At 40.2% G+C, this 26,511-nt stretch overlaps 1 protein-coding gene and 1 long non-coding RNA gene across 2 annotated transcripts; one reads left to right on the forward strand and one right to left on the reverse strand.

Moving 5' to 3' along the window:
* Positions 1–375: 375 nt before the first annotated feature.
* plpp2b (phospholipid phosphatase 2b) lies at positions 376–19,197 on the reverse strand. Its single transcript, XM_044198766.1, has 6 exons — positions 18,333–19,197; positions 7,045–7,196; positions 6,499–6,761; positions 6,345–6,402; positions 4,960–5,136; positions 376–3,892 (listed from the first exon to the last, which is right to left on the reverse strand). Exons 1-6 carry the CDS (start codon positions 18,391–18,393, stop codon positions 3,734–3,736), a joined length of 870 nt encoding a protein of 289 aa, XP_044054701.1. The 5' UTR covers positions 18,394–19,197; the 3' UTR covers positions 376–3,733.
* Positions 19,198–20,788: 1,591 nt separating this feature from the next.
* LOC122877339 lies at positions 20,789–23,463 on the forward strand. The gene is made up of 2 exons (XR_006378227.1): positions 20,789–22,302; positions 23,003–23,463. It is a non-coding gene; the product is annotated as an uncharacterized LOC122877339 (long non-coding RNA).
* The last annotated feature ends 3,048 nt before the right edge of the window (positions 23,464–26,511 follow it).

Raw genomic sequence — 26,511 nt, forward strand, 5'->3', positions numbered from 1 at the left:
TAGAGGAGTCACTATAAAATAAACTTCAGAGAACAAACACCAAATGAAACCAATGCTGCTCTCCACGCCTTGTTACAACACCAATTTCAAGTATGTTGACCTTCTGACTTGTGGGCTGAAGAATTTTTATTATGCATCATTTCAATGAATAACTGCTTGCAATCAAGATAACATCAAGAACATTTTGAAATCTTGATGCTGCAATAACGTAGCTTATCATATTTCATTTCAATTATTCCTTTCTGTGGGACACATCACCATCATACTGTAGACATGAAATACATTATGCTTCAAATCTTTGCATCAACAATTTAGAAAGCTCAGTGTAATTCCATCATAACATCAGTGACATGAAATAAAACAAAACAAAGTGAATGTGGATTATATCTTTATTTAAAATTCTCTGGTTTAGAGCCTATAGATATAATCTATATACAAAAATCAAACAACATGAATCATTCCTACAAGTTGACATATAAACAGGAGATTGGCCAACCAGTGCCAAGGCACTAATTCAATAAAGCATAATAACACATAGTGCCACATCACTAGCTGCGAACCTTGGTTTTCATAAAGCTGGAAGGAAATCAAATACCATGACGTTTCTACATCCTCATCCTCATTTAGGCTATTAGTTTGGCTGTAGTAATACACAGATGATTTAGATGTAGGGAGCAGGGGAGGGGGCTCACACAGCACTTCACCACAACCAGTTCCAGCTGTTTCTTGTTGTAATTCTGTGTTTTAAATGTGTAGAAGACCCCAGGGACCGAGGTTCACCACGGGATACCCCACATCCCACACCCTAAAGTACCCCGTCTTTCTACAGTCCCTGCTCAGCTTCAGGGCTTCACAATCACTACCAGGTGAGATTCTCTCTGTCTTCCTGTCTCCCCCCTATCAGGTTTGTGGTCTGTCTGATCTGTTGTCAGTCCTCCAGGCATCTGCATGCTGTACAAGAACTGTATAGGAGACCTTATTCACAAATTAACCCCATCTATCAACACAGGAAGGGGAAAAGGAACACAGACGAATCTTTGAAGTGGGAACAGTGTAACTAGCTTCAAAAACACAGTTGGGTATGTAACCCTTTATCATAACAGCCCTTTAAAAGCCCTGCCAAGGCATCTGGCTTATGTTTGGACCTGGAATTGGATCAGTTTGTGTGGCAACTCCAACAGCCACCAGTCTGAGAAGGCATGGGCCAAAGCACACTGTACAGGTGAAATTAAAATGTACCTACATGTGAAATAAAAACATACAAGCATATATATACATCCTTCATGCAACATGAAACGTGTCTCATAGCATTAGTATATACAATATTTGTGGCTCATAGTGGCAAGCAGGGTTGATTGCACAAAAACCTTAACAGCGCTGGCATTTCCAACCTTGTAAGACTAAATTAAGAACTTCTTGTATTTAAAATAAATTAAACACCATTTTCAAAATGGTTGTCTCATCCTTCTTTGATCATTATTATTTAAGAGACAAAAAAACCCACAGTAAAATAGAAAAGAAAACAAGATAGAGGCCAAATTTCTTAATATTTGATTGGCAGTATAGTAGTGGTATGACAAATAAAGTCCAACAGAAATTAAAGCTATCTGCATCAATGATTTCTACCTCTGCAGTCCATTTCACACAGGGGAAACATCATTCACAAACTCCACAATTAAATGTATACATTTTAGAAAAGCATCACTACTGTTGAGCTGACTTTAAAGGTCCAGTGTGTAACATTTAGGAGGAGCTATTGGCAGAAATGGAATATAATAGTTATAAGTATGTTTTAATTAGTGTATAATCACCTGAAAATAAGAATCGTTGTGTTTTAATTACCTTAGAATAAGCCGTTTTTATCTACATAGGGAGCGGGTCCCTTTCCACGGAGGCCACCATGTTGCACCGCCACGTTTCGCCAGTAGCCCAGAATGGACAAACCAAATACTGGCTCTAGATAGAGCCGTTCATGTTTTTCGCGAGTTTAGTGGCCACCGGAGTTTCTTGGCCACTGGAGTTTCTTCTACACACTTGGAAGGGGAGGCTGATGCAAGCGGTATTCAAATGGTTGCAAACTGCAATTTCAGCGCTAGATGCCACTTAATCCTACACACTGGATCTTTAAAGTTTAAGACTCAGTTTATGTCCTCTCCTTAATTCAGATTCAGACTAGTTAACATTGGCGAGATTATTTAACAAGTCAGACACTTATCTGGACACACTTGGGCAGTGATACAACAAGACATTTAGAGTTGCCACTAAGAATAACTGCTAGGAGTTAAAATCCAATGGTACTAGTGAATCAGAGCTGATCAAAGTAGTGTGAATCACCAGGCACGACAAGCCTGTGTAGTCACTTCACAAACATCATATAGTTTGTCAGAGTAGATACCCAGACCTGTTTGTGTGGCAGTTACGAGAGCTGGCAGAAACATTTCGTCAGCTTATTTCAGATCATAGGATAACCTCTGAATGTTGCTCTTAGCTTGGCAAGTCGATATACATCTCCTTTCAAAACAGCTTTGGGGTGGCCTGCAGCTGACATTTTTAGTTTGTGAGCCTTTTTACAAACAGGATGACATGATACATGGAGAAAAGTAACTCATCCACTGTGAATTGGTTGCCATTCCAATAATTTGTTATGATCTGCAACACTCTTCTAGTGTGTAGCCAGTTTAAGGTGCATTAAAGTGAAGCTAATCAACAAACTGTGCCTTTACCAACATTTACAAACATTCTTGTCTTTCTTCCTCTTATTCTTACATTTTTTCATCACTGCCAACACATTTGGTTCTCTACATACGAAAATTAAAAACACACAAGTTAAACACAACACATGTTAAAGCTCCATTAAGCGATATATTTGATATTAACATTAAATCAAAGTACTCCTGGACCATTATATAAAACTGTGGGCAGCTGTTTCCAAACACAGCCTGAGAAACAGAATGTACGCTCACTGCAAAACAGTAAGCCTAATTAAAAAGTGACATGTATAGAAAGTGGAGCATGTATCAAGCCAAAGAGAGCATATATTTCTCAGGAGGTGGGGGCATAAAGAGGAGTGGATATAAGACTTACATTTGTCAGTTGGCAGGAGAGGACTCTCACTGGGATGCCCATGTTCCTCTATTTCTGCTGTGTGTAACTTGTTTGCTAACACATTAGCCACAAGCTCTTAGTGTATCATAGCCATGTCATAGCTTTGTTGCTGTGGTTTTGGAGTCTTTCGCTTAATGCAGCTTTAAGCACATATGCTTCAACATCAACAATGATGTCTTAAAAACAATATGGTCCTCTCTCTCTTACAGGAGAAAAGGAGGTCATCATGGAGTCTTTGAGAGGGGGCTCAGGCACCTGGAGATGGGATGCAGCCCCTCAGTCAGTCCAGTGGTTGGGGAGTAGGTGGGGTCTGAGTGGTTGACACAGAGGGAGGGAGCTTGGGGCTTGGAGGCTGCAAGCTACAGACCAGATCCCTAGCTTAACTCCTTTCAAACAGATATACAAAGGGTTGGTTGTAGAATTCATATAGATACTCATAGGACTTCTCACAAAGCATCAGGAGTCTGCAGCGGGCAGCCTACAGAGGCATGGCTGCAGATGACCCAGGTTATTCCCTGAACTAAATGCTGTTGACTGCACAATCAAGGTTAAAGGCCCAGAGTTGGACCCTATCACACAGGTTTGGGGTCTGCAGGCTGCAGCCTTTGTTCCCCAGCATCAGCCCCTATCACACAGGGCCTGGATTGTGGTGATAGTTGTAATGGTTGCTGTGCTCGGACTCTGCAATCTGCAGGCTGGGTTTCCTCTCCGGCTCTTCGCTATCAGCTGTGTCTGGCCTAGTGCAACGTGGAGGACGCTTCTTAAAGAAGTCTGACACAAAGTGCACCTGCAGAGGAGAGGAGGGAAAAGGACAGGGAAGAGGGTTAGCTTTGGTCACTCAGGGAGTATTTTTCCCACAGAGATTGGAGTATAGGCATGCAAGGGAAACAGAGGACGTAAGGGCTGGGCTGGAAACTGTGATTACATATGTCTGGACAGGTCTGTGCACAGCTGTTAAGTGACATTCACACTTACACACATCTGAGAGGAACACACAGAGAGCAGGCACAAACCCTGTAGGTCATAAAACACTAGGCCCAGGAGGGTCTCTAACTGCACAGAGCACTGTGAAGGCCAACGGCACGGGCTTACTTCCCAATTAATCACACACACACACACACACACACACACACACACACACACACTATACCACTCCAGAATTTCCACAAGGCAGTGCTGACAGTGGTTCACTCAAAACAGGGAACTGGCCAAACAATAAAGAAGCCCAGCTGGATAAAGTGAGGAGAATGGACTTATTGCCTGAGAACCTGCCAGTGTGAGTGTGTGGATTTGTATCAAGTCACACTTTTCTGCTGTCACACTTCACTCCCCTCGTGGTTCCTGTCTATATGGATTTTTACTGAAACTGAGACTGAAATAAAGCTGAAATATGGATTCTTCAGCGGCTATTCTGCTTTGAATGGAGTATCACTAACAGAAAGACTTCCATTAAAAATCATTCTTATATCTTACAGTCCCACCCATGTTTGCATTTCCTAAAAGCCAGAAACCACAGGAGTAAGACTCCAAGTTAAGATGTCATCAGGTTGGAGGCTGGACCTACTTCACAGAAAATGAAATGTCAACAAAAAGTGTTCTGTGTTGTTCTGTGTGGGCATGATTTCTAAAGATAAGAGTTCAATCTGATGACATCATACTATTTTCAGTATAAAATCTCAAACTTTCTGTAAATTGACAAACATTGGCTTCCATTCACTGTATGAGCAGCTCAGCATCTTGATACCAGATCACATCACATCAAGTTATGACTTCATCTTATATCATGAAAATACTATGTAGGAATTCTTAAATTTTGCAAAGTTTCCCTTTAAAGAAGTTGTCTTGGAGACTCACAGTGAGCATAGCAACAAGCGCTCCCTGCAGCAGCCCCACCAGCACGTCGCTCCAGTGGTGCTTGTAATCAGAGACTCGGGTGTAACCCACATACACCGCAAAGGCCACCAGGAAAAACTGGATGGTGGGCCGGAGAAGCCTAGCCCACTTAGCCACCAGTCTCGCCTGCACGTAAAGCTGGAGGGGGAAATAGAGTGGAGGAAGAGCAGAGAGTGGTAGATTGTGGGGGGTTTGAGGGGAGAAAAGAGAGAGAGATCAGGAGGAGAGACAGTGTGTTTACGCAGTTGTTACCGTCAACTTCCTGTTACACTGAAAAAAGAAGTCGTAAGTGGTTTTGGCTCCCTAAAAGGTTATCACACCATATAAAGGTTAGTCATTGACATAATGTTAAATGAATGTAATTTAATATGCTGACAAAGCAGTGAAGTAATGCAGCAGTCAATTTTTTGTTCTGCATTTGCTTAAATAGATAGCTTGCTGTACTATCAGGTTTTAGGGTAGATGGTATTTCACTACAAACACTAAAAACAAAAAAGTTAATTTATTTGGAGTTTCTCTAATGCAAAAGCAGTGGCTGGTATGCCTCAGAAGGGATTTAACTGTAAAAAGGTGTTGAGTACGAATCTAATTTATGTCCACTATGGACTGAAACCTGTTTTTTCCTGGAAAACAGCAGATGCCAAAAAATTATGAACCTGGCAACAGTACAGACTTCTTTGGGCTTCTGCTGGGCTGCTGTTGAAGGTGCAAAAATTGGCATCACACCACAGTCCCCCTGTCACATAGCCACACTCTGCACTAAGCACTGCAGGACACAGGCTGGATATCACAGCTTAGCTCTATTCATTTGCAGTATTTGCCTGGCAAAACAGAGCGTGTGGACTGAGCCACTGATAGGAATGGACACTAGCTTGAGATATTCTGTCTTTTCTTTCAAATTGTTTTTGAACTGAACAATGTTGCTTTGCTTGGCCTCTTAAAGCTTGTTGTCTAGCACTGGTGCCTGGCTTTTAACACAAAGTGATGAGGCCAAGGGTAATGAACTGGATAGGCCTGGAAGACAGAACACATCACATGCTTTGCCTTCATCATTGCTGGGAAAAAGGCAGCAGAGGCCTCCAGATTGTTTCTCTCAGTATACACAGTCTTCCTCTGAACTCTTGCCTTGTCCTTTTATGTCCACAGGCACAAACTGCCTCTATGAGCCTTTTCTCCTTCTCAACAATTCTGTTCTCAGATGAGCCCATCTGGGGACTGTTATCCCTGATTCACACTGAGATATTTGCATGGAGATCACATGGAGATATTTCCATATTTACTATATATAGCGATGTATATTTACACTGTGTTTTAGTGATGGATTTAGTCTCATGTGCTGTACTTACCGCTAGGAAGAGCATGCAGTACATTCCAAAAGAGGAGTGACCAGAGTAGAAGGATAATCTGGAGAAGAGAAATGTGATAATTTGTGTCAATTTCATTTTTTATTTTCCTCTCTAATCATAATGATACAAGTATAATGCTGAGATCTTCTCCTACCTGGACTCTGTGACGTCTTGAAGCTTGCCAGTGCAGTTGATCACCTGCACATATCCCATGCAGACCTTGGGGGCACATACGGCCATGAAGTTAGGTCTCGGGCGGCCGATGGTGAACTTGGCAAGGTCGGTCAGCGACTGGCTAACAGCTGCGCCAAACAAGAAGGTGCCCACTACCTTGTAGAGTGCAGCTATATACTGGTTGAAGTCAGAATTAGAGTAAATCCTCTTGCTGTAGACCAGATAAGCTTCTCCAGAGGATATCTGAGGGAAGAGGGGGAACAGTGAAAAGAGTTTTGAGGCTTTGTTCCAATTTTTCTACCATTTTTTTTTTGCATCATTAGAATGAAATTACTTTTTCTCCTTATACATCAACACTTTGCTCAATTTCTAAAGGCCATTTAGTAATGGAGCAGACGGCACAGGATGTTGTTAAGTAAATGAATTCATGAAAAATGTGCAAAATTTTGTCTTTACTGAGGTGATACTGAGGTAATAAAGCTCCCTGTGAGAAGAGAGGGGAGATGATGCTCTGGGTAAAACTTACAATGATGACAGTGCAGGAGATGGTGACAGCTGCCAGCATGCTGTGGGTGATGGTGTCTGGTTTTAGGGGGTACATGATGCTCTGGTCGTCACAGTAAACCCCTCTTTGATACGGCTTGAACACAATGGTCATAATGATGAATGGCAGTGCCGCTGTAGCGAAAAACAAACCAGAAGAACAATAGTCTGATGAGGTAGGTTAGAATATTTACTATATTTTTTGGGTGAAATGAGATAATGCATTGGTTTTCGTCAGTGATATGCTTGGTCACTGCCAAGATTATAACTGGGCATACAGACCATATGCAAGGTTGATCCAAGTTAACGGACACCAATATTTGAGCAAAAATGTTTTGAATAACATATTTTTCTCGATTTCTGCAGGTTTTCAGACATTACATCATTTCTAAAGCTGGGAAGTGAAAATGTTGCTCTAAGGATAGCTAAATAGTTTTCTCTCTCCCTCTGGACCTCAAGGTCTAAAATCATGATGAAAAAAAAACCCACAACGAGAAAAAACAAAAACACTCAGTAGTTAAATGTCAGGGTAGAAATGCACAGCAAGGAATTACAAAAATAAACAGTGCAAAATAGTATTTATATACACAGGCATGTGGGTATATGTAAAAATCACACATCACAGACATACCAAATAGACACAAGAGTGTATAAACACTTACAAGACTGTACACAAATTACTGCAGACACAACACACACAACTGCAACTCTTTTGAATGATGTGGCTCTGAGCAAAAATAAGACCAAATATAGCTGCTCAAGGCTCCTGGGTGCACGAATGATGTCCTTGAGATGTTCGGAAACATCCCTCCCACAATTACACACTCACCCTCTTCCTCTCTTTCTCTCTCTTACGCACATTCACACACACTTACTTCCCTGCATTTTGTAGATGTACAAGTGTGTATAACGAGAACAACTTTGAATTTTAAGACATATGTCCTTTACAGAGTTGTACTGATAAAACACGCCAATGAATACATTTTGTACATTATCTTTTGCTCTCTCTCTCTTTGAAGTCAAAGTCCTTCTAAATTAGCAGAGACTGAATGAGTGTTTAAGGCAGATTTTGGCATACTGTGACCTCTAACTACCCCTTTTTAAAGCTTACAATGGTGAGTGTTTCGGACTCAAAAGATTTTGGGCGGAATAAGACTTTAGTAGTTGCGGAGTTGTAGGAGATTGACCTTAAATGATAGGCAGAAATGGCAAATTTATCATTTTACTTGCATTTTTCCACTTTATGTCACTGCAAATTGAATACTTTGTGTGTTTTGAGTGTCGCACAATGTTTTAAAATCACAGAAGTCATTTTAAAACATTGGCTCTGGTAGCTTGTGATGGTATTTGTCATTAGTTTTGACATTTAATATATATATAGCGTAAACAATTAATTGATAGATGAAATAAATTATAAGTTGCAGCTCTGAGGAATGTACTCTCCACCCCGATATCCACTACCACTATCCATATGGCAGACAGACAGTCTTGGGGCCACTATGGAAATGCCATATAGCCACATACTAAATGCAAGAAAAACAGACGTAAAAAAAAACACCGCACACACTTGAAAAGCACTCTCACCAATAGTATTACATTCCTGTGTAAATGAGCAGCGCACCCCTCCCATTCTTTAAAAAAAAATGTCTGCAGCTGACATAATTCCAGGAGGTCTTCTAGCGAGGCTGACTGATGAGAGACCAAGAGTCCACATGCTGAAGACTGAGAATAAAGGAAAATATACAACTGGATGGTGGATCAGGATTCAGCTGAGGTGAACACTCTGAAACACAATTCCACCCTGAACCCTCTCATGATGGATATGGAACAACATCCTACTGTAAATGTATGAATATTGACGAAAGAAACAACATATGGCATGTTTTTATTGAATGCTAGAGCTGTGGGCTGAGCAGTTCAAAAAGATGTGAAGACGGATGTATAACATGTTAAAAGGACAGTTCAGCCCAAAATACATATTTTTCCTGTGCTCTGTAGTGCTATTTATCCATCTAGATTGTTTTGGTTTGAGAGTTGCAGAGTTTTGGAGTTATCGGTCGTAAAGATGTCTGCCTTTTTTGAATATAATGGAACTATACGGCACTCGGCTTGTGGTGCTCAAAGCACCAAAAACATTTTTTGAAAAACTCAACAGCAATGTCTCTTTCCAGAAATCATGACCCAGTTACTCAATATAATCCACAGACCTTGTTGTGAGCAGTTTCATGTAGGAACTATCGGTCGAAAGAAAATAGTTCCTACATGAAACTGCTCACAACAAATCACAATAAACAACAATTTACAATTAAAGCTGCAAGCAGCGATGATTGGGCCATCGCATCTCCACACACCGCCACTATGTGCCGCTAGAGAACACAAACTAATAACACTTGCTGGATATCATGTGTAGTTCACACCATATAAATTCGACATAAAATCGGATGATGCTTGTCACAGAAGGCTGACTTCCTGTTGCCAGTAGGTGGCGCTATGACAATAACTAAATATTGTCATATAGATGTGTTCAGGGTGGGACCCTTATCATACATGTGAAGTCTGGTTCAGATGGAACCATGTACAGTAAAGTTACAACCACTTCCTGTTTCATGGCGAAACATCCAAACTCGCTGCTCCTTAACAGCCACATCATTCGACAAAAACTCTTTTGATACCTTTTCATCTTCAAGCTGTTTTATGTATGCTGACTAAGTTTGAAGTTGATCAAATTAAATCAGAATTCTGATTTTGATTTCTGATTCTAGACCGTTAATCTGATCTGGACAAGTTCGTTAAAATATGACCCCTATAAATTGCTTAAATGGTACTGAGAGACTTTTTTGTTCATCTTGGTAATGCACATCTGCACATTAATAATAATAATAATAATAATTAATTAATTTTAATATTATTATTATTATTATTATTATTATTATTATTATTATTATTCCTTGCATTTCAATAGACACTATTAACTAATGACATGTAATGTGTCTTGCTCTTGTCTGACATCGCATGTATCCAAGGTTACATGCGACCTGCCAACTGCACACATTCCTCACAGACACTATATAGACAAAGAGTCTTATTGGCTCAGTAAAGAAGGGAAGGAGCAAAATAAAAGCTTTGTGCTGAGAGGAGAATAAACAATAGTGCTCTATAGGATAACCACATCATCATACATTGGACTCCTGGTAACCCGACCTTGGAGGAGCTGGGTTTAGACAAACGGAAGGAAAAAAACAGAGATACCGATGGACTTCAACATGGTAGTCATACACAAAAAGCTCTAATGCTCTTACATTTGACATACCGTCACCTGCGGTAACGTTTAAATGTTTAACTAATTTTAATACCTATAGGCAATTTCAGCAGCCGACACCTGTCCAAAGCATCTATTCCACCTTCCCCCCTTTGTCTACACCCTCGTCTCTTTGGGAGCAGCATCAGCTGGTTGACACCTGTGCTTGCATGGCAACTTCCCACTAGCACCAACACACCGACCGCCTACTGCATCCCGGTTGATACATGTACTAGCCATGTAAACCGGGTGTATTAAGTCTTTTTCCACATATTTTCCGCACCACCAAAATCCTGTTTGTCACAACAGAACAATATAGGGACTCTTGTATTTAACTAACATCCTGTCTCAGGGGAGCGCCCTGATATGGATTTACTAATGTAGCTTTTGGGTGGCAGCTTCTGCATCTGTATCCTGCTTCCAGCTGGCAAGAAACAGAGAAGAACTGCCTCTGGTTTACCTTTCCATCTCACCATCGCTTACAAATAGCTGTTAAATGAAACAGAGCCATACCAGTGTGTTACAGAAGATATTATTGTGACTACTACTCCAAGGTTCTGATATATTATATAAAGGATGTCTCTCTGCAATTGCTTGGTTTTAAAAATATTTAGTCTCTGTGAAAAAACAAAGAAAAAGAATTCCTTGGAAATTCTGAATTCTCAGCACAGTTTCTTTCAATGGCCACCCTGATGCGAAGTATCTTAAAAATATTATTATAAACATTTCCGGACTCCTTATATATTCAGTATAGCCTGATATCAGACAGAATTGCCAACTCGTTACACTCCATTTCCATCAAAAGAATCAGTCAACTTGATGGAGTGGTTGGATTCGAAGGTCAAGACCCAGGCAATATTCAGTATGGACACGACTGAAATTTGTCGTATTTGCGGTAACAAGAAATCTGTTTCCACTCGACATATTACGTCAGCCAACACCAACTTTTTATGCAGTGTGGAATGTTAAAAACAAATTGGAGCTGCGAACAAAAGCAAAGGAAAGACGTTTGACCGGATACTTCCGCATAGCAAGTTTTAAAGATTTGTGTAAGATTGGCCTGGACAAAGCCAGGGGGAATGTTTATTTACTTAATACAACATGGTAAATGTCAAACTGTTTTATGAAGCTTTTAACACTTGCCAGAGCGGGGCCATTAATCACAGCGGAGCGGGAGAGAAATTAAGCGAAAAGCTTCAGAGAGAAGTGCCAGCAGCTAATGAAATATACTACCTCCTTCCACCTAACAAGCTCACAAAAAGGCTAAATAGCTTCTGCATGTACATCAACATGATTACATTCACGAGTATCATTTGTATCTGTTTAACCATATGCTAAAAGGTTTTTTAAGCTTACTGAATCCTCTTAACCAAACTTGGATTTTGCCAGTTTGGCACACAGTTCATGGACTGAGTGAAGTCAGGGCACCTGGCCTTAAATAACCCTCTCCTGACTTGTAAAAAAAAAAAAAAAAAAAAAAAAGTATGAATTTTTCATTTCTGTATTCCTAAATGAAGCACTAACTCAGCTGACACCTGACTTTAACTGGTTGGTCATAAATTACAAGTTTGGATGAAAATGAAAGCGCTAAAATAAAATGATGTAAAGAGTCTGGACTGCCGTCATGGGCAGAACAAATGGTACATCTTGATGTTTGTAAATGTGTCTCATGAGCAGTGCCTCTGTGGATAATATCTGCAAGAAACAAACCAGCCACTCTCTTGAAAAGCGCACACACACACACACACACACACACACACACACACACACACACACACACACACACACACACCTCACCTCACAGGCTAAAATAGACTCATCGGCAGACCAAACAGGTCTCCGGGACACCACAACCCAAATTGACACTGCTCCAGAGCTGCCTCCACTTTAAGACCAAGCAGTGTCTCTGGCTTGAGCTAAACTCAGACATCTATGGTGGATTTTTCTGTCAAGAAAACCAAAAAGAACATATACATGGGGAAGGTCAAGGGGGGTTGAGGTACTTCTTTAGGATACAGCAGAACCTTCTTTCTAGACACCTGCTTCTAAGGATGGAGAGGAGGGAAACTGCCAGTTTGGAATGTAGCCAGAAAAGCTAATCTTTAGCTGCCAGTCAGAAATCTCCTGCCTGAGCCCCTAATGGGAGCCTGTTTGAAGTCACAGGATGCAGGACTCGAGCTTTCCTGTCTCAGATCAAGGAAGGCCCGTTTTAGAGGCTTTGGCTCCATTTGGTTTAAGGCTTCTCATTTAAAGAGTATAGAACAGTCAGAAGAGCATCACGGAAGATTATAGCACTAATTGATGCCACAGACAAACAAAGATGTCAGTGTAAGAAGAGATTTGCACTCTTTCCTTCATTCCTTCCTCCACTGCTGATTCACATCCTCCATTCTGTTTTTTTTCTCTCTCATACAAAGTCATTCATTCTTCTCTCTGCCGCTGTCTGTCATTCTCTTGATCGCAGCATCCTCCCACACACTTCTCCTTCTGTTGTAAATATAGAGGCCTCAACGGGATGGTGCTTTATTTAGCTGGCAGATGTGCAATTACGCAGGACCATGTGGACCACAATCGCACTCTGGGGCTGAGATTCAAGGCTTGTCACGTCTTCTCTCTGCCTGTCTCTGTCTAGTTGTTTTTACCTCAGTTTTTCTGTCTTTGTCCTCTCTCACATTTCTATCTGCCTGTCCTACTAAAGAAAGGTTGATGCCTGGACTCAAACTGCCACGATCATCTGGAAGTTGTTCCAAAGGTTTGAGAGTACCTCACACTTACTTGCCCTTGTTTCTCTCACATAACCTGCTGCACTTGCAAAACCATGTGGATGGACAATTATTCTCCTCAAATTGAAAAACACACAGTCTGGGTTTGCATTATGCATATTTTCAAGGCGTGTAAAGCCTGTGTGTGAGTGTGTGTGTTGCGAGAGGGGTGTTCTCATGCCCCAGGGCTGCCCTGTTGGTCACAACTGGAAAATCTGTGCCTCCATCCAATTTCTTCTACTCTCATTTCTTGCCTTTCCAGCATGAATGTCACTCAGTGAGTTTCTTCTCTCTGTAATTCTCTCCCCCTTTCCAGTCCATCTTTTCCTTCTGTTGATAGCTCTAGCTCCCCTCGCATTAACACCATTCCTTGCTTCTTTATTTTTCATCCCTGTGTCATTTACTCCATCTGACTATGCCTCCAACTCTCATCCCCTCCCACTGTGGGACAGAGGCAGGCTTTTTTTCTTTTAGCTGCAGTCAGTGTTTCCACTTTTTGTTTTTCTTTCCTGCTCTTTTTTTGTTTCCTCCCTCCAATTCAAACATGTTTTGTTGAAATGACAGCAAGAAACCTATAGCACCAAAGCTCTTTAGTGTATCAACATAGGTGATGTTAAAGACCTTTAAAAGATGGCTTGCAATAACAAAACAACTAAACTCTCCTTCGTCTCACCCCAAGCTGGACTGACTAATGTGGAAGGTATGTGCTGAGCCTACAATCTCTGCCGCCGTTGGCCTCTGGAATTCTAATTCACATGAGGAACGCCCAACTTCACCAGTCACACCAAATCCTGCTGCTGCTGCTGCCCATTCTTTATTTTTAATCCTGCTGTTTCTCTCCGTACGTCATTTACGCATGCTTAGCTCCAAGCAAGGCAGAAGGAGACAGGGTGGCAGACGAGGTCGTACGAGTGGTGGGAGGGCAGCTATATCTGGGCTGGCAATCAAAGATCAAATCGAAGAAGTAAGCCACACAGGTTTAAACCTAAACCATAAAAAGGTCTGCGGGAGTTAAAGTGTAGAACTGTCTTGAAGAGTATTGAGCTTCTCTGAAAGTTTACTAAATGCGTTGCTGTGTCGTGTGCTACATTTTTAAACATCATTGCCAAATATATAGTGATTCTTCAGTATAATTACTGTATGCAAACGGGACTATGTTTATCTGTTGTCTAATGCCAGTGATCTCGTTAGTGTTTCTCCAAATTAGGACCACATTCTCCAGCAGTCAGTGTTTCTTATTCGTCCTCACTCGCTCGGACTTCACTCTCTGTGCACATATTTTCTCTCTAACTTTATATGTTGGCAGGAACTTCTCCAGCATTTTAATCATTTGCCTTTAAAAGACACTGAAACGCTATATTTGGGCTGGGAGAACTGTTTTGTTGTGCACAGCAATTAAGAAAATTTCAAAATCCAGAAATCCAAAACAACGTAAGGTGATAGAAGCTGTCGATTTTATCCTCAGTAATGTTTTGAAAACAATAATAACTATTATAATTATATTATATCAAAGGTACACTTCCTGATTTCCGAATAGTGCCTAACATCTCCCTCAAATTCCCACATTTTCTGCCAGCTCATTCTTTTGGGGGTTGGGGTTTGGGGCTGACTTTTGGGGAATGTGGCAATGATTGTTTAATAGAACGACCACGACAAAAGATCCTCCTCCACTTTAGAATATGACTGATAAAAGACTTGAACTACACCCACTATTAAGAAAAACAACAATAAGAAGAAGAAAAAATAATAAACTAGGCTCATATTTCTAAGAGGGATGTACCTCTTTGTTTAAAGGGCTTCAGTTTCCATGACAGAGCTCTCCTGAGGAAAACGATTCCCATCAAGCATCTTCACTGCCTTTCTCTGAGAACTCGGGACAATCAGTCTTCCCAACACAACCGCACGAGAGGCCCAGCTCCCTGGAGACGCTGCAGCACCAAGGCTTCACCAACAAACTCTAACCAACATCCAGCGAGGTCAAAGAACAGAACGTGGGGATATTTACAAGCAATAAAATGAAAATAATGCGAGGAAATACGTAGGAACTCCTTGATAGTTTTACAGCTGTGGGGCTTTGGGAGCAAACTCTATTGTATCAGGTAATCTATCAGTCAATAACAAGATGCCGATATAAAAGTAAATAATGAGAACAATTTCAAGCTTTATTCAACCTTTGGAGGAGAATCAGAAACTCCACTGCCTTATTCTTTATGTGTGAGTTGGAGAGAAAAATCTATAAACAATCTGTCTGTAGACTCTCTGCTAGTTGTGAGCTAAAATTCACAGGAGTCATATACACAAAACAAACGGCTGAAATACTATAACCCTGTGTCATCTTTCTAGCACTGTTGTGTCCTGCAAATAAAAAAGAAAATCACATTGCAGGAAAATTAAACTTCAGCTGCTCCCTCTGCATACAGTAGACATTTGTGTGTGTGTATAATCAATGACCTAATAGACTTAACAGAACTGCTATGTCACAACGTACTTTACAGCACAAAAGAGCGCACACATGGAAAAACAATAGTGTGTGTGAGCATGTGTTGCACCAATGCCTTGCCTCGAGGCCATTTAGTCACACATTACTTAGAGTATCTAGCACATTACTCACAACTCACAGCTCATTGCCATCACCTACAGCAGCACCCGAGCCATGCCACAATGTGAGCTGTGCTGCTCTTCTGACTCCTAAACTACACCTGCAGTACTGCACCTACGAATAACAAGCTGTGGGCAGGGAGAGGTTAAACCCCGGTCTTTCCTCTCTGTGCTCTCAGCCAACGCCCACCATCTATTTGTGCTGAGTGTAGACTTAAAGAGACAGAGGGGGAGAGAGGAAGGGAGGTATACACTGAAGAAAGAATGGAGAAGAAGGATGGAGGCCAAGAGCTTACAATTAACAAGAACAACTCAAGAAAGGCAGATATTTGAAAAGCAAAAACAGCTCAAATGTCCCTCATAATGCATCAGACAGGTTTCTTCACTATAAAGTTCACAGATAATACAATAGACTTTGTGTCTAAGGAATCATAAACCACTCCTTGGCTCTAGGCAGCCATTTCGCATCAGATTTTTCCATTAAGAGGTTCAGTGATTGTGTTTGACATTGTATGAATATAGAGGCAGGTATGATACGACATCGGTTTTAAGTTTGACCTGGGCAGGGCAGAGTGCGAGAGCACGGCAAAAAATAAATAAATAAAAGCATTGTATCTGCTGCTTTTATTTGGCCTTTGAATTTCAAAACAAAAGATGGTTGGAGAGAGACACATGTACGCTGCCAGAGTGGGGAACAGGAGATTTATATTAAGAGTAAGAGGTGAATGACTTCAGTTGAAGAGCAGTGAGTAGAAAAGCCAAAGAAGAAAATAGCAGTTGTTAATCAGAGAGGATAACATTCAGCGTTGGGAGATTCACATGTGGATTTTTTGGTTTACAATAAGAAATGTAAATAGTCCCAAAATGCAGACAAAACCCAACTCAAAACTCTGTTTCCATATAGGCTAATGGGCAGCATAATTACAAGCTCTACCATGTAGTTATTACATGGCTGGGGCAACCTCACATAAGCTTGGGGTTGACTTGATGATTATTTTGGTGGGTGACGTGGGTGGCAAAATGGAAGGGAGAGGCAAAAGGGTGGGATGCAGCTACCCAGACCTGACCGACCAACCCAACCGAGATGTTAATCCCAGACTTGTGACAGCGAAATGGCGAGGCTTATCAAGTTCAGCAGTCTGTGGATGTTCCCACAGATGGAAAAATACCCCTAAGCACTCTGAAAAGCCAGAGGGGGGGGAAGCTGAAAATGCACAGCAGAGCAGATCCGCACATGCATAAGCCATCATCCCTGCCTCCGTTCTCCCTCCAATCTCACCACTATCACCAGTACAGACACAACAAGGGATGAGCACGCCGCTAAACACCAGACAATTATGCAACACACGTCTGTCAAGGGATTGTGGCATTAATACAGAAAACCAACATCCCACCACAGTGGTACATTCCACATACACACAGTATCTCTGAGGCTGCATCTGAAAACAGCTTTTTCTGAGGGTGGCGGTGATGAGTTCTCATATTTATATTCAGAAGCTCAACATTATCAAGATGGAGGACCACAGATGTCATGTAAATGGTTATAAAGCATTCTGATTTTCAAATTCTGTTATTTATTTAGGTAATCATTAATCAACCTATTTTTAAACGATGTATTTATTGTTATTTTTTATAAACACATTTTTAATTTGACCCATTTATTGATGGATTAATATATTAATTTGTAAATTATTTTAATTTTATATTCAGTTCCATTCATTAAAGATGAATGGCAAAGATATATGTTGACAACTGTAACCACAATAAGTGTCACTGATGATTCATTTTCCAACGTGTCATTTGTTCATTGCCCAGAGGAAGACGGAACAACTTGTAATGATGGGATCTAGTTACTACAGCAATGGAAACGGGGAAAAAAAGCGATATTGTTCCTTGAAAAATGATTCCAAACTGAAGTTAAATGCAAAACAATGGTCTGTGGAGCAATGTGGATATCTTGAGAAATGCACTGTATGGGAAGTGGGGACATTCTTGAGAAGATTCCTGGCAGACAAAATATTGAAGAAAATGAGGAATAAGCGGGGCACACACACGCATATCAAATTTCCATAAACAAACATTCAGCTTCCTGAGGCTCTGTAAAGTCCTGCGAAGTTTTTGGTGGGTATGTTGGAGCAGGCAGCAGCCCTGTGAGAAGAATGATAATGATATTTCCTCTTGTGTTTCGCCATGGTGCAATTCAATGTCACATTTCAGCCTGGACAAGATTGCAGTTGTTGGGATCTGCATAAACAAACGACTGACAGGCTGCTCTTTCAGTGCTGGACTCATGAAATCCAGCTGCTTCATTTGCCTTTTAAAGAGAGACTGGGATAAACTAGCTTCTGTGTTGTCCTAAGGACCTTTCGTTTGATTAATAATTAATGTTTCATTCTCACGTGTACATAAATTGCATTGCTGTTTTCCCATTATTAGAGATTAGTTGCTGTCATGGGTGCAAAACACACAAACAAACCCAGCGACTGGCAGGAAACCGCTGACAACACCACGAAGATCATATATTTTTCCTGATGACAACACTGAAGTGCAATTCCAAGATAAAAGGTAGATTATACTGACGTATAGTTTTGTATTTAAGTGTCCATAACTTACCAACTAAAACGCACAGCACGTCCATCGCCACGTACAGCTTCTTCTTCCTCAGCTCCTTCATCTTCTTTCCGTCCCTTTACTTTAAAGCAACTTCAAGAAAGAATAACTACTTTTTGAAAGTGGTAAACAAGTCCATCGGCGCTCACTCACTTTGGAATAAAAGGCTATGCAAACAACCTGGTAACCTGCACTACGAGTTCTTCCGGGATCCTCTTCACTACCTGTGCTGACATTGACAGCAAAGGTGAGTGACTTTCTTAAAAAGACAGCGTGTTAAAAACTCGCTTCAGAGCAGATGCGCGGCAGCAGTGGGGTCTCGCGTCCTTTTTGTGCGCATTACTGCTTTGGGTACTAAACCAGAACTTGAGCGATCCTCCGATTTAACAGCGCTGAAGGCGTCCGGAGAATCCAGTATAAATTATTCCCCCCCACACACACACCACGCCACTGCACTCGTCCCTCCTCCTAACTTCCTCGTCTGGCTCCTCTCTGGCTGTGTGATCATCGCTAGGCTCGAAGTCTTTATGCACAGGCGTGCAAAGAGCAAGAGAGAAAAACCTTATAGCGGTCTGCTTGATTTTTCTCTCCCTGTCTTGCAAACCAACGTGTTATGTCATTTGAGTAAGAGAGGACTCAAAACACTTTAAGAATCAGACCAGGAAGAGGTTCCTGACAGCAACCAGACACAAACTGCTCTGTCAGGTCAAAATTACCCCTGAGGAATAATGAAAAAGAAGGAGAAAAAAAAGTCAAAGCTTGAAACAAATGACTGTCACTACACTCGACCTCATTATCTGATCTAACATGGACTTAATCAAGAACATACAATCATGGGATTGAAAAGCACTACAATACGTGGCTTTAATTGAGGACTCTGCCCCCATTTCTGAGATCCTCACATTTTTGAGAGCTCTACATGATCTCATCCCATCATGCACTTCAGTTTCCCCACAGGACAAACACTGAGCTATGTTGGGAACTTAACCTTTCCCAGAGTACACTTTCCTGCCATATATGAGAGAGATTTACATGGAAGCTGAGTAAAAAGCAAACAGGTTCTAAATAAGGTCCAAACATATTAGTCAACACCTTCAAGTCACTGGAAGGTGGAGCCACACTGAGCACACTTGGTGGGTGATTAAAAAAATATATAACTAACTAACAAAACTTCCTGTCCAACAAAAGCAGGGAGATTTTACCAGTCCTGCTGCGAGTGTAGAATTAGCATGACTTAACACCAGCATGAGTCCGGACCACAGTTATTTTGCTCTAGGCAGTCAGGATGTTTCCCCAGCAGCAGTCAATACCAGGCCACGACTTTCTGGCTGCATCCAGTCATGTGTGTAGCACTTTAGAGTAATTTGTGTGTATTAACAGTTAACTCTGTTTGCATGACAAACACCATGTTTACCCCCAAGTCTATTAGTTAAGCTCACTTGAGTTAAGTAGATAATCTTACATGTACAAACTCTGTCTTGCAGCTGTATTTGACTTTCGGCACATTTGCAAACGGTAAAATTAAATGCATTAAAATGAGATTCAATCTAGCACTGTGCATCTACTGATTAAAACTTGATATTATGCAAATAAAACAACAATAACATACAGGTAATATCCAGGGGAAAGGAGCAGCATGGAGACTTCAGTTTGACAGTACAAAGAATACATTTTAAACAGATTTCTCTGCCCCCTTCTGGTTGTTTCTAACAGTAACAAGCTCATTTCAGTGGGCACTCAGAATCTCTAGTCAAAAGACAGAAATTGACCCTTATTTATTTATTTTTTTAGCAAATTACAGAATTATACATAGAAACTGGGAGAGATTCCCAGATTCATTCAGATATTCTGCAGGAAAGAGCTTCACAAATATGATCCTAATCCATAAGGGAATGCCTCTAAATGTCATATTTGTTATTTTAGCCTTATGTTTAGCTTTGTGAAATAAAATTAAACAATCTCTAATTGGCTTGTGCAGTTAATGTTAAGCACATGCCCTAAGTCAGTTCAGTCTGTTTCAGTGAGCATACACTACTGTCCTGAGTACGCTCACAGACAAGAGGAGAATGGTCTCTGGTTGAAAATGCTACATCGATGCAAAGCAGAGGATGTGGTGGAAAAGATGGGAATTGGCGTTTACTACAGTAGTTCTGAATGTAATAAGAAAAAGATACAATTCTTGATTCTACACTGGTGGCATGACCATAAACCAATGCCGATGTTTCCATTGATATGCATCACCATCATGATGATGTGCCCTCCAGCTCTTTCAGCAGCATGATCCACTCCACCTGTTCAATGTCAGGAAACTCTCTGTAATGTCTTACTGCCCTTAAGAGAATAATTAATTTACAAAAAAATCACATAATTAAATGAAAATATAAATATAAATATATCCCTGTTTTAACCTTCAACTTACTGGCAAAGGATGATGGTCCTTTTCTGGACTAACTACAATTTCAATCCACTGTCCTTGAAGCAGTCCCAAGTTATTCACCTTGATGGTACAACATTACAAATGGTAAGTCTACAATAAATGGTGTAATATATCCTAGTTTGTTTTAAAAGGCTACACATTCTTGTCAGTGCTTGCTCAAATGTGAAATTCTATGTGAAAACATAAAAAGGTACTACCCAGTCACAGAGAACTGGGGGTGGGAGAAACATTATTACTACCAAATTGGCTGAATTTTTGAAACTTAGATAAACTGTCAGTCTGTGACAACTGCAGAGAAATTCAAAATGTACACTGAAGCTATTACTGATGTTTGTTGGTAAATTGTGGACAAACGTTCTTTGCATTTTGGGCTTGAGTCAAAAAAAACCCAACAAAAAGACAAAGGTTCACCAATCATCCCCATGTGCGTTTCTTCAGCTATGCGTGATCATATATATATGTATTATATACATTTTTCCAAATGAAAAAAAAATCATCATACAGTTCATTAGTTAGTTTAGAGGTTGAAGTGTGAGCCACTCCCCCAGAGTAAAAGATTTTTGTTGAGCGTTCAGAGTTGGAGATCCAGGCTGAATACAGGGTCAGGAACTGGAGGCCAGATATTCTGCTTTATCCTTGCAACAAGAAACAGAAACTCTAAAGGGTAGCCTTGACATTTTGAGTTTCATTCAGTGGGCCATTAATTGCACTGTGACAAAAAAGTTTCTGCATTTGTACATTAATCTTTGAAACAAATGTCCATTGTTAGCTGAAAGCAAGTTTTCTAGACAAGACATTTTTTAACCTGAGATAGCATACCCTTCAGGAAGCTAGGGCCTGTTAGATATTTTCAATGCAAATTAGCCCTGTGTTTTATAGTCAGATGAAATGCAAATAAAGAACATTTATCCTGACGAGAAACTATACAGAATTATGTTCTCAGATTCACTCATACTCAGTGGAAACAACTCTGCTAATTTAGGCTAATATGCTGCCTTTAAGCAGAGAAAACAAAGCATCTATTTCCTGCTTGTACATTGCACTTTTACTAAAAGAAACTGGAAAAAAACGACTTTGTTATTTAGTTATTGTGTCTTGTAAGCAATGTATATACTATCTATTTCTGTTAACTGACTGTAGAATAGTAGAAGCATATTAACTTTATTTAGCTGCCCTCCGAGAAGTGTCGTACATGGCCACTTTGCATTTATTCTCCTCAAATAAATAGCTTGCGTAATTGGCAGCATAGCTCCTAATCAACCAGTGAAACATGGCCTGGTGAACAGATGGCCAGTAGAGACAGAGGGACGGTTGCAATTACGTCACATGAAGGCTTTTCCTGCCTTCACATGCACTTCTCATATCACTCTTGAAAACATGTACTAATGTAGCTGAAACTACTATCCAGACATAACTAAAACTAAACAAAATCGAGCCTCTCTCATTGTCTCCTGTCTCTTTTCCTTAGACCAGCTGGGAACATCTGCTGGTCTGGTAACATATAGAGGTACTACTAAACTACCAGGATGAGTGATGGTAAATATTATTCATTTAATTTTATATGTCATACAAAAATTAAGGAACTTAATGCCTAACTGCTATAATAGAGCTCTTTGGTGATCACCAAAACTGGCCAGTTTCCACAGCTGAGTGTATACAGCTGTATGGACATGGTGAAAGTAATATGTTGCACATGTTGGATAATAACTTTCATAATTCGATGAAAGTTACTCACAGAAGTCTCAGTCGATACTACACAATATTATATTTTGTTTGCATTACATTGGTCTTAGCCTTTTTTGTGGTTAAAGGCAGCTGGTGGTCTCACCTTTGTCTACATGCAGTAATGATGAGGAGCAAAACCAGGATGGTACTTTCTGAATACTTGACAAACACACAGATGCGTGAACACACATACGTGGACCACATATATCATGTCATTGAAAGAGATTTTATTCAAAGCGATAACAGTGTCTATGAGCTCACCTGTTTGTTCTTAGCTACAGTACCTCACACAGGTGGACTGGCTCATCCTTCTTTTGAGATTTAATTGTTTTTAATATTTTCATATCACTGCTGATGTACAAGGCATTCAATAAATACTTTTGAGCATTCTTCATGTCTTGTCAATCAAATGAGTGCAACAGTATTCATTTCAGTAGACTGTATACTCAGAGTACATTATATGGACCAATTGTCTGTTTGTGTTACTTGTTGCGTTGTTCTCTTCTGACAGTAGAGGCTGTATTGGGTGATGAAGCCATGCTGCTGCTCCACAGGCGGAGGCTCCCACACCAGGAGAACTGCATTGTGGCTCTGTTCCTTCACCTGCAGCCTGGGACCAGCAGAGGGCACCAGAGAGCCAGGCAGAGGGGAGTGAAGAAGAGGGTGGAATAAAGTGGTGGAATTAACAGGAACTGAGTGAGAAGAGAGATAAATATGCTGCAACAAATGAACTAACCAGATTCAGATAATTCTCTACAGAACCTGATTTTGTATCTATGTTTTGTTATATTTCTCTTTTGCTTGTGACCCCCTAGTTTGACTGGTTGTTCATCCAAAAAATGTAGTAAAGAGATGCATTTAATGCATTTAATCTGTTGAATTGCTATATTTTCTGTGTGCCTTGCTCTCTAATGTAGGCGGAGCAAATCTTCACATTAAAAGCACTTACAGTAATAAATACATTCCACTTGACTTGGTTTGCATGACTCCTGCTTTAAATGACACTTGAACACACACCAAAATAAAAATTCTGCTAAGATGCTAAAGTACATAAGCTATATATACCACTGAGGTGGGGTTAAAGTTATATTCTTCATACGTCTGCAGGTACATTACCTCCTTATCTTGTGTAAGTTTGAGTTGAAACTGCTTCACCATGTTCATTGCCAAATTCAGGCCTTACAGTAACAATATATCGCATTTCTGACAACAAATCTGAAATCAAAATCACAATAATAAAACTGCTTTTTTACCCATAACTATATAATCACATAAATGTTTTGTGCACAGATAAATCAACAACTTGCATTTGAATTTATTTTCTAGCAAGGTTAACAAAGTTAACATTTACACATTACCGTGGTGGTGACACATTATCTCCCAGATTTCTAGGGGAAACAGATTGCAAGTATGTGTTGATGGTGATAACATAACTTTAAAGGAGAATGCCGCTCAATTTAAAAACACAAATGTGTTACTCTTCTAGCCTAAGGAAGGCAATCGGGATTTGCAAACCCTGTCAATTCTCTAGACTGAAAAAAATAAATTTGAGATGCTTCCCTCATGGCTTATACACTGACAGAGACAAACTCTGCACATGGTTGTATTGGTGTTATGGTTCAGTCTCTCCCAGTGTTGATTATGTTTGTCAGCCATTGCCACTAATGCCCGCTCCAACCATGTAAACTCCAGAATAGAGTCATTCAATGCTTTTACACTGACTGTTTTCATGGCTCTGAGTGCTAACAGAGAATATCATGGTATTAAAACACACATTGTCACACTGGCATATACTTTAAATACATTCTTAGTTATGGTTAAAATTATTATTATTTAAGACATTATAAAAGATTTTTTGTGAACAAAATATCTGTATTTTCTAATTATTCTTTTGTGAATAAAGACTTGCTGGTAGAGTGAGCCGGGCTGTGGGGGAGCTGCTGGCGTTACACAGAGTCAGAAAGCAGGAGGAGCGCTCCATGGGCAGGGTCAGCTGACAGGAAGTGTATGCCATTCTCAAGCAGTTCTCAGTTTACAGTGGACTGTGGGATTCCTCTGACTGACAGTAAACATTAAACCACAGGCTGGTACAGACTTTCTGACTTCTTGGAGGAGACTAGATGGGAGAAAACTTTGAGGTTACCACTGAGAAGACTGACTCTTAATTACATTGCATGTAGTTGCCCTCACAGAAGAGTGGGTCCTTAGGCAGTTCACCACATGTCACAGGCTGAGCCTGCTAGTGATTTATACATAAAAGTGTTGAAAGGAAGTGACAAAGTATGTACCTAATCAACTTATGAGAAATGGTTGCATTTACCATTTACCACATTCAATTAATAAGAGGAACACTTGGCCCTCATGTAACTCTAGCATATACATATAACATTATATGCATTTATTTGTGTATGTGTGATAGGCCAGAGCAGTATCAGCGTAGATATGGACCAAATGAAGTGGACTGGATATCGGCCATGATGTGACCGATCCAGCTACTTTATCAATATCATTATGAAATTCTCTCTTTTTTAGAGTCACTTGTCTCTTCTAAAGGTGATCTGTAGGTTTTAACATTCTCCACAGTTGTGGGGCAGTGATCGAAATCCACAGTCCATTGTCCGTCAGACTATGTGAAGGAACATACGATAAGTTCAAATAAAATACAATGAACAAAATAATTAGAGAAAAGAACAGACAATAATAATAATAATAATAATAATAATAATAATAGAGGAATTAAGTCATAGGGCATTTTTACTGTAGTTACAGTGAAGAAATAAAGAGCCAACAGTGGCATACAGGAAAGTCTTAGAGTTGGAGCTAAAAGCTGCTTCACCGTGTTATATTTGTATGGAAGTACAGTCAAATAATTGTAATTTCTTCCCCATGGCTGTGTAAACTTTGTGGCATCAGAAAGTCCACAAACTCATCCAGCAGAGACCTAAACTAGAATTAGAATAATTTGTTTGACATTTTGCTGCAGTGTGAGGAGACCTCCACAAAATACAGTAAGTCATTTTGTTTTGTTTACAGCTGAGTGTGTTGCAACCTGATGTTCTTCTTGAAGATAAAACAGAGTTTCTGGTTTTTGATTTTCTGTACACAGAAAAGAAAACTTCAACAGATGCTGTAGCTTCCTCTACTTCAACCCATTAGCATCATGGTTTTGTTAAAAAATGAATAGATCATAATAGCCCATTGATCTAATCTCACATTCTTTTAGCAACTCAAATAGCAGTTGAGATGAGTTTTTATGTGAGGGTTGAGTCAGATAGCAGCGGACAATGGTGTAATTTCCACAAAGCCAATTTGTGTTGTGTTGAGACAAGAGCAGATGAGAGAGGTGCCTTGACTTGATGATTTTGACTCATTGTTAACACCTAATCTCAAACTAACTGGGTTTAAGTGCAGTTTTCTAGAGTTGAGTTTCAGGTTGTTGACATGTTTGGGGCAAAAGTGAAAATTTTCTGTTGCCAGCCCACTCTGTTAGTTGGAGGATTGGTCTTTGTTGGCTTTACAAACAGGAAAGTTGTTCCCCTGTGTCAATGTAAGGCATTTATTATGCTGTGAGCCAGCAGAAACAAACCAAGGACACAGAAAGAGAGACGGATGTGAAAAAATACACTCCAGGGCTAACAGATCAGTTTGTCATTGTCATGATTCTGGTAGACAAGGTGTGGACCCAAAAGCAGAAACAACGGGTTGAGCATGTAGTTAAAAGGGCTCTTTACACATAATCTAATTATATATATATATATAAAGGCTTGACTATAGCCCTGCAGCAAAAAAGCATTATGGATTGCATTGGTGTAGATGGTACAGAGTACCAGTGAAAAGATGTCCAGTTCGTCATCTTATCAGACACCACAACACTGCACAACAGGTTATACTCTGCTGATACAGGTTTTAACAGACCACGGAAATATACAATGGCAATAACAATTTTATCCTCTGTCTTAATGTTCGTGAGGTAAACAATACATTTAGAACAATGCTGTGAAGTACACTCTATCTGACATA

The sequence above is a fragment of the Siniperca chuatsi genome, linkage group LG6, assembly GCF_020085105.1.
Source record: "Siniperca chuatsi isolate FFG_IHB_CAS linkage group LG6, ASM2008510v1, whole genome shotgun sequence".
Classification (NCBI taxonomy): domain Eukaryota; kingdom Metazoa; phylum Chordata; class Actinopteri; order Centrarchiformes; family Sinipercidae; genus Siniperca; species Siniperca chuatsi.